Source organism: Haplochromis burtoni, unplaced genomic scaffold (assembly GCF_018398535.1).
Source record: "Haplochromis burtoni strain Fernald_Lab_line unplaced genomic scaffold, NCSU_Asbu1 Contig_531, whole genome shotgun sequence".
In the NCBI taxonomy this organism is placed as follows: domain Eukaryota; kingdom Metazoa; phylum Chordata; class Actinopteri; order Cichliformes; family Cichlidae; genus Haplochromis; species Haplochromis burtoni.
The window spans coordinates 218802-232778 of NW_024582892.1; the positions used below are offsets into that span (position 1 = coordinate 218802).

The window sequence follows — 13977 nt, forward strand, 5'->3', positions numbered from 1 at the left end:
GAGAGAGAGAGAGCAGCTAATAAAACAGACAGTTGTTTGTACTTACATTAGCCATTTTTGTTGTGAGGCTGACATGAATGAAAAACCCCAAAGGGGGCTCTTTCTTTATTTTGTGCACATCAATGAAAGCCAACAGCTGCATGTCAATAAAGTGAGCACTGCAGAATAAATTGTTATTGAGTTCAGATTCATTTTTGCCATTAGCATGTGCCAATAAAACTTCTTTTAAAAGCAGCTGGCTGGGGGTTATTGATCTCCCCAAATACACCTAAAATCGATCTATAAAGGGTCATATGCACCCATTAATCTGCACTATCAATCATTTTCTCAGTTAACAAACTAAATAGCCCAAGTACAGACTGCCCATCAGATCAAGCATTAAATATATATATTATTTAATATTATAAATTATTATTATCCCCAAAAACCTATAAAATGAAAAACAAGCAAAAATATGATTTGCAGCTCGTTTGCACCTTCCAGTTAGCTCTTGTTTTACTGGCATGTACTCAAGCTCCAAATGTGACAAGTGGCCCCTCTATCGCACAATGTCTCCCTTTTAGAGCCAGGAGTGAATAATTGACATCGTCATGATCCTTGGCCCACAATGCACTGCCTGTTTAGTGTCTTGTTTTTGTTTGTGTTTACAGCAAAGCCACGAACCGTCCGCCTGCAGTGCACAAGTCAGTTGTGTCGCAAAGCTGTAAAGCAGGTTCTCATATTTCTTACCTGAGTCTCTGCTCTGTGTTTATTTGAGCAAGTCAACGTGTTGCAAGATTGGAGATATTTGTTTATTTAGTTTTTGAATCTTTTTTTTTATTATTATTATTTTGGTCCAAACTGTAAATCTAAAGCGAGGCTGTTTTGTGACAGGTGTGATTTTTCCTCATAAGCAGCCCTTCATAAATCCCAGGAGAGCAGAGAGGACCCGGCTGAGGAGTCACGGAGGAATGTAGTCCTCCGGACCAGAAAAAAACCTCCAGCATTTCCTAAAATTACAGCCAGCACACTCCAGTGCCATCTCCCCGAAGCTCCGTGGGTCTATTTTGCCGACGGCGGAGGCATTATTGACAGGGGGAAAGCGCTGAAAGTTACCCACCTTCTCTGCCTGAAGCGCCCGTCACTCCGAGCAGTACGGCCCCGACAAACAGCAAACTTCTCGCCGCCTCCATCTGCGCAGACCCGGCGCTTCTAGTCCATCTGGGGGAAACAGAGATTAAGTTTTTGCATCTCATTTAGAGCTAACTGTCGTTTCTGGCACCGTGTGGAGTTGTTGTTCGTGTCCGAATCTCAGTTACTTCCTCCCATGAATTCCCTGCCTGTTGGTAGTAAGCGCGTAACAGGAGCGCAGGCGCGCTCCCGTGGCGTGAAGGCCTGAACGGGGAGTGGCAGGTTCAGTCAACCCGCCCTCACTCCGGTCTGACTTATTTAACCTATAACACGTTTCATTCTAATTATGCCTAAAAATGACCTTCAAACTTTAATTGCGCTTATTTCTCCCCAGAGGGCTCAAGTGGATCAAACTGTAAAATATGGAGGAACAATTAAAGCAATTAAACCATTTACCCCGCTCATGCATAATCTGTGAATATGCTACCACCTTTTTTAAAAATGTCAGTATCCCTTACTATCGCTTGCAAGTAAAGGGGAAAGTCAAATTGGTTATATGCAGGGGCGTTTCCGGGATTTTTTACAGTAGGGTGCCACAGAGTGGTGGGGGTCCGCATACAGAGTGTATCCAAAAAAGAATAACAAAAAAAAATCTTCTGATTTCAAAGTGTTTTAATTCCACAGCCCTTCACTGGAACAGTCGAAACCTGTACTGTTAGAAGAAGCGGATTTGTGAGTTTTGCACGGTTGTCAGTGGGTAGCAAAACAACAGAAGTGACTCCAGACATGCCCGCAAAAGTATGGGACGAGTTTGACTTTCGTATGAACATGTGCCGTGCATCCAGAAGAGGACGCATTAAACACTTGTGAACATTGTAAGTTTTGTTATGTTAAACTTTATTTTCAGTAATGTATTTAAAAAAAAAATAATACCACTAACATCTGTGTCCATTGCTTAAAAAAATACCTAGCCTTTTGGAATCGGATGATTTCTTTAGATGCACCCTGTGTTTATGAGAAGCAAAATCTGGGCTCTCAAAAAGTATTCTTGACCCTCAAATATGAAGCGTTAATTTTGAATAAAATGCACTTGAAATATGTAAACTCAAAGGTTTATTTATTCAAATAATTAACCATTAAGGAAAGTATGCTTGGTATAAGCTGACCACATACCAATCAAATAAGTTTCATTCACCAGATTGCATTAAATGTTTTACATTGTACATTTACATGTAATCAAATTACTCAAAGTTAGCATTTTGGGGGTAAATATTTTTATGAATAGAGCATTGACTTTGAAAAGTCTGGCTGTGATTTTCAGTCCCTGAACCCTATTACGACTGTATAACGTGAAAAGTGGTGCTTTACAAGAGTTTAAACATAATTTTCTGTTGGTCGATTATTTTGGAAAGTTAAAAACATTAATTTGATTATGTAAACGTAGTAATAATTGTTAAGTAACTTAGTAATGCAACGGCTGTATAACCATCATACATTTAAAGCGCCTCCAGTAAACATGCAGATTATGTAGAATGCATTTTCAGATTCATACACATTATAAAATTAAAAATTAGATCATAATTATTTACTAATTGATGTAAATATCACTGTTGCGCCTCAGGATGATTTTAATTACGGATATATTTCTGGGCAGCTTGTTATGATAAGCAGGTTGTGGATGGAGGCAGGACTCTGAGGCAGGCAGATTTAAAACAGAAAATTACCTTTATTAAAGGTAAAGAAAAGTCCAAAACACATTCCAGAAGTCCACGAGGAGAACATAAATAACAGAGGAATAACAGGAGAAACTAAATCTGACTGGAAACAGGCTGGAAACACAAGGTGATAACAAACAGACAATTTAACAATGAACAAAGGAAATACAGGACTATAAATACTCACACACTGAGTGCTAATCAAGGGAAGTGAACACTACTGGAAGAAATCTAGGCACAAGTAAACAGAATCTATGAAACTAAGAAAATAGCAATTACAGACTAGACACACATTTACACAGCAAATTAACATAAATGAACACCGGAGAAAATAAACTAAGGCACAAGGAATGAGATATAAAAAAATAACTTAATAAAAGAAACTAGATCTCAAAGAAACAGTGACTAACTCCAGATTATACTATAATTACAAGAAAATAAAGAAACTCCTGAACTGAAAACATAAACTGACAACTTAAAATACTGGGTCCAAAACCCAGGACCATGGCAGATCTATAATAATGCAATTTATCTAAAAAAAAAAGTAAGTAACTTAAGATTTAAAATGAATGGTATGGTGTAGATATTATAATATTTAACATTTACATATAAGTGCATTAGAACTTTATCTGAGTAAAGTACTAAGTTACACAGTTTAAAAAAACAAACATTAAAAAGCAGACAATGTCCTGGTAATTTTCTGTAATGTAAACGGTAAAATTCAGTGGATGTAATGTAACTCGTTTTAAAATGCTACATTGTACTGTATAGATTCCTACAGGTCCATGCTCTCTTCCAATGCTGGGCATTATACAGTTGTCATGGAGTCTTAGACGCATGTGGTTTTTGTGTCTTATTGTGTCTTCTTATTGGTTGTTCTGACACTTACTTTTTTAAAAATGTATTTTAGTCTTTTCTGTTGTACATCCCATTTTTCTATTTTTCTATGATGAGCACTTAAATAAAGTCACTTTTGTTACACCACATCCATGATGTAATACTGATCCCCAAACATCCATGAAACCCTACAATGTGAATACATTTCAGATTAAAAGGGGACATCCGGATATTTGAAAAGTGTTAAAGTTAAATTGCCTTTTTTTAAAAAATTACATTAAATGTGCATTACCATATATGGATAGACCCACATCAAGAGTTTATTTAGAAACATTACCTAACAATTATCCCACTAACACGATATTTCACCAAATCAACATGTAGTATTAAATGCCTGTTTAAAAGAACAACACATTTTACAATAACTGTGTCAAAACACATAATTGCCAAATTCAAACATATTTAATTTGAATTTCACTGAGTTTTGTAGATGTTGAAAAACTCCCTGTCTGATTTATTAAATGTGAAAAGGCAACGATTACACTCTTAGCTGCATTATTTCATTATAAATCACACTGACTGATATCAATGTGTTTACTTTTGCAAACTGGCAAATTTTTAGATTTAAGTCTTGCTTTGTATATCAACATGTTTGACTATTAAAACTTTATTAATATTTAAGGAATGAATCAAATCAACATTTTAGATCAAAAGGTGAATTCTTTGCGTGATACAAGCTTGGAGTGTCTTCATATTTCTTCTGCTTTTCTCATGCTCTTCATTCACGGTCACAAATCAGGAGTTGAAGGAGGAAGAATAAACTCTATTCATCCCAATCTATCGTCTCTCCCCACCCACAGAAGCCCGGGTCAGAGTCCAGCCTCCTGCACAGAGCTATCAGAAAACAACAATAAGCTACACACTGAGCCACACAGACCACAAGTTGCGGTCCGTTCGCGAAGCTGAGTGTTGCTAGTGAGGCTGAAATATTTAGTTCCCACAGAAAAAAAAAGTCAGTTCAGTATTCTGGTTGGAAGATTTTCCCAGCAGTGAACTTTAAGTCTTAAACTTTAAGTGTTTGTTGGCTCTGTATGCGACTCCTCGTTTAAGCTGCATTTGAAAGCAAGCTGTGCTACAATAAAACCTGATGCAGTGGTCAGCAATTTTCATCGCACTCGATGGTGGAAATCCCTTCAGAAAACATGGCTGTAATTCTCAGGGACACATAAAACATGCGTTAAAAAAAGAGGTCTGCATGGGTTAAAAGGTGAGGAGGCCAGGAAGTGGGTGAGAGATAATGTGTTCAAGTGAGAGAGTCCAAGGACAACTGCAGTAAAACCCAGGGAAAATATACAGAAAAGAAGTCATTACCAAAGAACATCATAAATTCACTCATAGTTCAGTTCCCTGACCGGCCAGGTATTTAGATTTGGCATGAGAGAAGAAATAAGAAATACAGTGTGGGACTCTTCAAGGACAAGAAAACCATATTGTTTCCCACTGCTGCTCATAAATCCAAATACAAGTCTAAAGGAATCTGCCTTGATTATATCAGAGACACAATGAAGGTATCTCTGCATATATCACTGGCACAAATAGTACAAGGTCAGCAAGCCCTTTAGACTGCAGTGTAATAGGGGAGGGACGAACCACAGACTATACATGTCACTTCTCTGCTCACTTTTCCTGCTCTGTTGATACCTCTAGCTGTGAACATTTCATGTATTTTAACACAGGTTTAGCGTAACATTTCACTCCTTCAAAACCTCCACCTAAATACAAGAAAAAAATAAGGATTACTTGAACTTTTATAAGTATACGTGGGAGGAAATGGAAATACATCAGTGCTTTGTAAGAGACACTCACAGGCCTGTGAAGTGGATAAACAGCTCAGTGCATTTAGGCATGTAGACAGCTCGTGTCAGAGGTCAGAGGAGAACAACTAGATTACAACTAGGCAAAAGTAACTAAACTAATCTCTAGTTACAGGATCTCTGGAAGCACATTGTCTACAGCAGCAGAAGACCACACCGGGTGCCATTCCTGTCAGCTAAGGACAGGAAACTGAAGGCAAGCAAACCAAAACTGAACAACAGAGGCATAAAAAGAGCTGCTGGGTCTGATGAGTCTAAATGTCTATTTTGACAATCAGATGGTAGGGTCAGAATGTGGTGCAAACAACATGAAACCATGATTTCACCATGTTTTGTATCAACAGTTCAGGTTGCTGATGGTGTTAAGAGATATATTTGGGCTCCTCCTTACTAATTCAGCTTACCTCCTTGTTGTTTCCACCCATACCCATCCCTTTATGACCACAGTGTGTGATCGTCTGGTGGCTGCTTCCAGCAGGACAACATGCCTAAGGTGTCAAAGTTCAGTCATCTCAAACTGGTCTCTGGAACATCACAATGAGTTCACTGTTCTCAAATGGCCTCTACAATCACCAGATTCCAATCCAATAGACTTTTTGGATGTGGATGAATGTGAGATGCTCATCATTGATGTGGCAAATCTGCAGCAACTGTTTGCCATTAAAACTGCTACTTTAGAGTTCCCTTAAATATATTTTTACTGTAAAAATATAACATCATATGCTTTCCAGAGACTTTACATCACATCTTTTCTGAACTATAAAAGGATATCAGATTTGTTGTAATGTCCCCTCTGTCCCTGCACTTCACAGTCACTGAAACACTGCTCTGTTCAACATTAAAAAAACAACAACCCTGAAGGCGAGTGCAGAGCAGAGGTTATTTATCGGTGCAAAGACTTAGGTCAGGTTGTGGGCCCGTGCTAGCTAAACCACACCACAGTTCACAGGAACACATCCACTAAAAGTCCAAACACTATCATAACACTTCATGATTTTAACCAACAAGACTTTGGGCTCAGCAAAGAATCAAATACTATATTATGTAATTAACATTTACACTAGTTCTGTTATTTTTCCTACCTTCATGGACATAAACATTTGCAACATTCAGCTGTATTCACTAAGGACAAAGCTTGTAACGCGATCCACCAGAGTGCGTTTACCTGATAGCACTTGTAGTACTTTGAATGTTTTCTGCTTGTGCATTTTTACCATTCATGCATCCACTTTAGAAACATTTACACCAGCACAACGCAGAGAAATCCCAAAAATGGTGTCTTTACAATCCTCTGCCGCTGAAACGTTTTCAGTCTACAGATGGAGAGATGGTTTCTGTAAGACAGCTATGAAGCGGCAGCTCTTGGACAACAGCTGCTGAATGGCGTTTGCCACATCGCAGAGCAGCGAGACGCTAGAGAGCAAATACCAGTGGCATATTTTACTGCATTCCTTGATGCACACATACCACATACTCTGTTTGTTAGCATTTTGAATACTATTCTTTTTTTCATATTTAATTGACATGGGGTAAAGTTGAATTTGTGCAATATAAAGACAGGATAAATCCTAGGTGCAGATAAAAAACAACCCCTGCTTAATTTCTTCTCAACAAAGAACAATTTTATTTATTCCATTACTGAAGATTTTTTTTATTTTTTTTGGTCAAACAGATGTGAGGTGGAGGAAAGTACACTTGGTTAGAGAGGTGACAGTGCACAGGGCAGCAGGCAGGGGGCAGCAGACGAATGAGAGAAGGGATGCGGTTACTGGCAAGAAAGAAACAGAACAATGGAATGAAATCACAGAAAAACTGGAGTGTTTTCTACCAGTTCTTCAGGAAATATTTAAGCTATTCAAACAGATTTTAATTCCAGTGAAAACACAATTTTCTCATCTGTGGACAAAGGGACTTTGGTAGAAAAGCAAAGATTTTGTGTTAAAAGTGCTCAAGGGGCTGACAGATCTTGCATTACTGAGAATATAAACCATTTTGCTGCAATGATAAACACTATGCATTATATATAGATTGTTCTATTCATAACTGTTCAGTGTCTCTGTCGTGATTTCAGGAATCTTTTTCCCACCCAAACCTCTCTGTGCATTTTGTCCTCTTGTCTTCCCCCACCCCCATCGCAGGCTGTCAGCGAAGCTAAATATACCAGTCTTCTCACACGCATTCATGCAGCAATCCTTCAACATATATGCGCTCACACATCAGCGTGATCTAGCTCGCTCACACTCTGTGATCCAGTTTATGATGCTAAAAAACGACAACAACAACAACAAAAAAAACCACAATACAATGTCCTGTCAAGGCAACATGTACACACATACTGGTCATTGTTCACATTCTCACACAGCAGTACAAAGGCATGGGCACAGTTTCACACACAAGCACAGTAAGTGCACGCACACCCCCGTGTAAAGTGCACGCATGGAAGGGACGCTCTGAAGGACGAAGATGTACATGGAATGAATTCGAAGCTTAACATGCTCAGTGATACCCAAGTTATAATGCAGTGTGTAAGGCTGATTTGTGGATGGAGGAGGTTTAAAATACTGCAGAAAGAAATGCAACCAAGTCAAAATTAATGGGTGTACAACAACTCATTCACTCACACACACTCGCACATTAACTAAGCCCTGAATAAGACACTTTATGCTGGAAAAAATGAGAACAAAAAACAGAAAAAGCAAAAACATACAGCTTCCTGTTGCTTTGCTCATTTTTCCTAACTCAATCATTCCTCACACTAAAAGGCAATCCAGGTGAATAAAACTAAAAACACTTACGATACTTCAAAAAAAAAAAATAAATAAAAAATTACCAAAACGTAAAAGAAAAAAAGAAAAATCAAGCAACCAAAGTGAGCAAAACTGCCAATAAACTGAAGCACAAATTGGTCAACATCAGAATTTTTAAAAAAGACGTAAAGGCAGGTGATTAAAACAAAAATAAAAGTCTGAGTGACAATGAAGGACACGGCAACAAACAAAAGCACAGTGGAAACAAGAGAGGCACAAAAATAAAGGTGTGAGGGGGGAGGGAGAAAGACACAGTCAGCTAGAATGGCCTCCAACATCCCCCCCCCCGCTTCTCTCACTCTGGAACAATCAGCTGCCGGCCCCCCTTCACCGGGGGGCACCTCGCTTGTGTCTGCCAGTCCACTTTTGGCACACACGGAACCCAACACATGTTGCTCCGCCACGCCGAGAGGCCCGACCAATGATAGGGTGCCATCTATTGTCAGCGCATCGAACTGCTGTTTGGATGTCCAAAGACGCTGGTGAGTGTCAAAATTATGGGATTGGGAACTCGCACAACTACGCAAAAACCCGAGGAGCGTTTGGAGTGAAGAGCTGGGTCTGCTCTGGGTCGAAATAAATACTTTTTTCCTTCATCCTGTCGTGCGCTTACGAATGACGGTGAAAGAAAGGTAGCACGCATCATCATTACAAGGCAAAGTGGAGTGAGCGTCACATTGTGTGGTTGGGTTTTTTTGTTTTGTTTTTTTAAAATGAGAATTTACCCCAAATAAATACAAGAAAATAAAAAAATGTAAACAAAGTCTGCGTTGATGAACGTTGCGGAGATATCATGCATGTCATCTGGGAGGCTGAGCTACTTCAGTGTTCAGGTGTCCCGCTGCCCTGACTGGAAAGGTGCGAAGGTGTAGGCAAGGTGAAGAGGCGAAGAGCTCCTCCTACTCGACTTTTACACCCAACTTCTCTGTGTTTAGTAAGTAGAGGCTGTCGTCTATGAGGAAACTGGAGGAAGAACAAAGTATCGATTATTCACCATAAGGTAGTTGCATCTGAGTCCCCTAACATTTCTCTCAGTATTAGTGCCAAAACACTTATTTTCTCTGCAATTCCATCTCTCGCATATTTTTTACAAACCTGTAGAAAAGGAAATGCACTGGGATAGTGCTGAGGTGCCAAACAGCATGGGCGTCTAAGACCCAAAGCAGTGGGGGAAAGTCCAGAAGCTCCAGCAGGGCCAGACCGTGGAGCAGCACCACCACCAGGCCGCACTTCCACCAGTACGGCAGGGTCCGCCGGTTCTGCCAGCACCAACAGAGCCACCACAAGAGGTTTACCATGCCTTTAAAGCCCAAAAAAGATGAGCAGAGAGCATTAAATCACAGATATCTGAAAGAGCTGATGCCTGAAGGACAGCAGGGAATGAATTCCTCACATATCAACCATATACAGGCTTATAGGTTACTTGTGGAAATGGACTCTACCGATTGTGGCGTTTGCAGCCATGTTGTAGCCGTAGTCAAAACTGACAAAGGTCAAGTAGGACACGTGTGAGGTAAAGACCAAAATGAGCAGGACTCCAACCATGCTGGACACACCGGGTCGCTTTAGGCCCAACGTTCTGGCAAAGAGAGGAAGGAAGGCAAGTAACGTGAGCATATTCAGCGAAGTAAGACAAAGAGTTATAACGACCACACTTGACAAATATTCTCTCTCGTTTTTAATCCAACTTTATCCTAAAAGGTATTTGAACCAGGATTAATGATTACCATCTAGAATGTGGTTTCGGATGCTAGTTGGGTGTGGAAGGTTTGCTTACCTGACGCAGCACAGGTAGATTGAGTAAAGAATGACTGCTGTTGCGCAGAAATAGTCCATTTTCTATAAGAAAAACATACAAAATCTTAACTTAAGATCAACCAGTGCTTGTTTACAGAAACTACACCGCGCACAGCTCGAAGGTTGATCAGTAATGGCATTAGGATGTTGCTCATTTGCTAAGCTCATTAACCAATCAAAGAGCAGAATGCTCATCTCAACAGGTGGTCTGGCAAGTGGAAATGTACATTAGCAGTTTTCCTCTCTCGGTGTACATTAAAGTAAAGCTTTTATTTATTATTATTAAAACTAGATCATGTGACTGCATGTCAAACTGTAAAACACTGTTTAAACAGTGTTTCTGGCAGAAAACAAGCTGACTGAACACAAGTAAATGGAACAAAACGGGATTCAAAGGTGGGAGATCCCCAGTAGGACACACACAAATCAACTCTTTTTTTTCTTTTCTTTTTAGGGTAATAAGTTACTAGAGGTTTAAAAGCCCTTACCTCAGTGAGATAGGTGTCCCGCGTGTGAAACACTGTGGACCAGAACCAGGCATTGAGAGATACCTGAAAACCCCCCACAAAGATTTAAATATTAAAGTCTGAATAACTCATTGGATGATTTCTGCATCAGACATAGAAGTTTTTGATAGAAAGCATTTTTTGTTTATCATTTTAAAAAACACAACCTATTAAACGCAACCTATTGGCCAGGTAATCTAGAAGTGCTTTCTATTAAGTTAGTAACTATTTCTTGAGCTATAATGCTGGGCAGTTAATAAATAACGGGTCAAGCAGATGGGCTACAGTAGCACAAGACCACACCAGCTGCCACTCCTGTCAGCTGAAAACAGGAAACTGAGGCTACGATTTATAGAAGAAGATTTAATATAAGATTGAAAACTTTTGTCCTTTCTGATGAGTCTCCACTTCTGCTTCAACATTCAGATGGTAGGGTCACAATTTGGCATAAACATGTCCATGTCCATCCCTTTATGGCTACAGTGTACCATCATCTCATAGCTGCTTCCAGCAAGATGGTGCAACATATCTCAAAGGTCAAATCCTCTCAAATGGCCTCCACAGTTACTACATTTCAATCCAGTAGAGCACCTTTGTGATATACTGTGATGGGAGACTCAGATCAGGGATTTCCAGCCACAAAATAAAATCAGTCTATCCAATCAGTGTACAGACACAGCCAGCATATAGACAACTTTGTCCTTTAGGTGATCAAGCATAACAAAGATAACTGACTTTTTGCCCTTTTGAAGTACAATAAACACAAACACACACTTTTTTAATGTTCTCCATCACATCCGGATACAGAAATCAACTCACCAGGGAGAAGGCGTTGATGGTGTGGTACATGGGGCTCTGTCGTGGCACCGTGCTCCGATAGCGCAGTAGCATGAGAAGGCAAGCCAGGCCGTTCAGCAGAGAGGCCAACGCGGATGCCGGCTCCTCAAAACACAAGAAGCGTGCAAACGGCCACTGTAGGGGAAAAAATAATTCGTCCATAATTTCAGATTTGACTGAAATCAATGAAATCTCACAGAATACATAAAAGTGGACAGCATATCCTTTATTGATCAACCTTGGGTAGGTAGTAACAAACCTTGCCGTGGAACTGTGGGACCCTGTACCCCTCAGCCTGGTAAAGGCCGACTGTGGTCCACATGCACTGATAGCGGCAGTCATCACGGCATGTCCAACCTGAACAAAGAGAGGAGCTGAGTGCAAGCACGTCAGAGCTGCAAATTTTGGTATTGATCGGATACAACTAAATACAGGGCCAGTATTGTTGACACCAATAACGATATCTGAATCATTATTAATTTGCAAACTCTGAACACAGTTTAATGACCATTAAATCGCTGTAATTTTTTAAAAATTTCTACAAAAATTAGTTAACACAATTCAAATAAACTCAACTTTACTTGTAGCACCCAGTCACGACAACAGTTGAATTAAGGTGCTTTATATTGCAAGGTAAACGCCCTACAATAACACAGAGAAAACCCCAACAATCAACCTTATGAGCACTTTGGTGACATTGGGAAGGAAAAACTCCCTTTTAACAGGAAGAAACCTCCAGCAGACACAACAAAAGACATCTTTCAGATTTTCATGTAATTTGAAACCAGGTGTTTTGGAAACCTGGAATGCAAATGTGCCTGTCTCTAGAGCACATTGGGTCAGAGTCTGTTGTTTAAATGTGCTATAGGCTATAAGTCAAATAGACGTGCCAGACAACACAACAAGATTCACACGTTTTTTGTTTGGTTTATTTATAGCCCATACTTGAGGTGTATTTTGTCAATAAAATAAGCATGGAAGCGGTTTCAATTCTTGTATAGCAGTGAATAAACTTAAATACACAAGCAACTACAAAAGGCATTCCCTGGATATTTTATACAACTTTAAGCATAGAGGTAAAAGAAAACAATTAAATATTTAAAGGGGTTGCCTTTTGGCTAACTAGTTGTGTAGACACAGCACAGAAAAGATAATAATGGCAGAAGGGTGGGGTGACAATAGAGCTGTTGGGAGAGCTTGACCAGCCTGAAAATCTGGTTTTTAGTGTTGAAGGCCATGAAACAAGGTCACAGTTTTCTTTTTAAAGGCATGTGAAGACTAAAAGTCACACATGTAAGCATCAGTACAAAGCACCTGCATGCACGAGTGACTATAATGAATGTAAACAGCAAATTAATGGGGGTCAGTTAGCAAATGTTGTTATACAGATATATGCATGTACAAGTTGCCACAATATTGATAAGCACTGATCGAAAAATCTATTGCTAGCAAGGTAAGTTAGCTTAACTTACCTGCAGACAAGAGCAACTCACCTGTCAGCGCCATGTACTGCGGCTGGGCAGACAGGAAGCCGTTTAGCCGAGCTCCGGTGCAGTTTGCGCGGATACACTGCTTCACACAGTCTCGGTAAACCGGCTCCTTGTCGCCTTGAGAGCATTGCACAGTGGTCACCGACATCAGGAGCAAGAGGACGGTGACCACAGCGGGGAGTGTGACAGATGTGCCGCGGAGTGAAACCACAGAGGCCATGGCGGTTCTTCTGGGCCCGTCAGGATTCACGAAGGCACGACCGGACGACAGCGGCGTGAAGCCTACAGCGCGCATCACCACGGGGCCATCCCCAGTTTGTGCGGACAAACCAGGCCTGAAATGTGTTACAGTACCGCTGATGGACCGGGAAATGCCCACTCTTCCTCTGCTCCCCTGAGCTCAGCCAAGTTTCAAACTCGAACAGCGTTTCCTGTCGACATTTCAAAATTAAAACAACTTTCCCGGAAGCGTATTTACTCAAGTTGTAGTAGCCTATATCATACAGGTCTCAGCTAGTATAACTTACCAAAATTCTTTTCATAAACATAATTTCTACGTCGTAATACGGCTTATTTGATAAATTCTGGCTACTATCTTAAGATTGGTTGCTTTTATTTTGAAGGAGGTAAGTTTTGTCGCAAAAACCTTTACATCCTGATTCAGTCCGCAACGTCACCAGGTCACGTGACCCATTGATCTTTTGATTTTTAAATAATAATATTAATGTAATATAATAATAATGTAAAGTATAATATATAAAATTGTTATGATAATAATAATAATATTTTTATTTTATTGCATATAATACTAACCATTTGTTACCATTTGTTTTTCAATTTTTAGTTTTATAATTTCTCTAATTCATTTTTTCTTCCTGTCCTTTGTACTGCTGCTGTAACAAATGAATTCCTCCAATGATGGATTAAATAACGTTTATGTATAATAGTTTATTATTATTATTATTATTATTATTATTATTATTATTATTATTATTATTATTATT

The 13977-nt window shown here is 39.6% G+C and overlaps 2 protein-coding genes across 3 annotated transcripts in view; both read right to left on the reverse strand.

Moving 5' to 3' along the window:
* The window catches only part of erbb2 (erb-b2 receptor tyrosine kinase 2), a 26210-nt gene extending 24843 nt beyond the window's left edge, over positions 1-1367 (reverse strand). The window contains exon 1 of one of the 2 annotated variants that reach the window (XM_005947433.3): positions 1100-1367. In XM_005947433.3, coding sequence (XP_005947495.1) covers positions 1100-1235 — 136 coding nt within the window. In that variant the 5' untranslated portion in view covers positions 1236-1367. The remainder of the gene's footprint in view (positions 1-1099) is intronic. The other variant, XM_005947434.3, reaches the window with a different exon arrangement.
* Positions 1368-7519: 6152 nt separating this feature from the next.
* Positions 7520-13414, reverse strand: pgap3 (post-GPI attachment to proteins phospholipase 3). Its single transcript, XM_005947435.2, has 8 exons — positions 12977-13414; positions 11743-11840; positions 11466-11618; positions 10629-10691; positions 10121-10182; positions 9786-9922; positions 9439-9643; positions 7520-9306 (listed from the first exon to the last, which is right to left on the reverse strand). Exons 1-8 carry the CDS (start codon positions 13266-13268, stop codon positions 9243-9245), a joined length of 1074 nt encoding a protein of 357 aa, XP_005947497.1. The 5' UTR covers positions 13269-13414; the 3' UTR covers positions 7520-9242.
* Between the last annotated feature and the right edge of the window lie 563 nt (positions 13415-13977).

What these genes read in the sequence shown, in the direction of transcription:
- pgap3 (XM_005947435.2), bottom strand. Translation starts at nt 13,268, where the DNA reads ATGCGCGCTGTAGGCTTCACGCCGCTGTCGTCCGGTCGTGCCTTCGTG. An exon ending in GCAGTACATGGCGCTGACAG is followed by an intron (nt 11,841 to 12,976) that starts GTGAGTTGCTCT and finishes CTCTTTGTTCAG; the next exon opens with GTTGGACATGCCGTGATGAC. An exon ending in GGCTGCAAACGCCACAATCG is followed by an intron (nt 9,644 to 9,785) that starts GTAGAGTCCATT and finishes TGGGCTTTAAAG; the next exon opens with GCATGGTAAACCTCTTGTGG.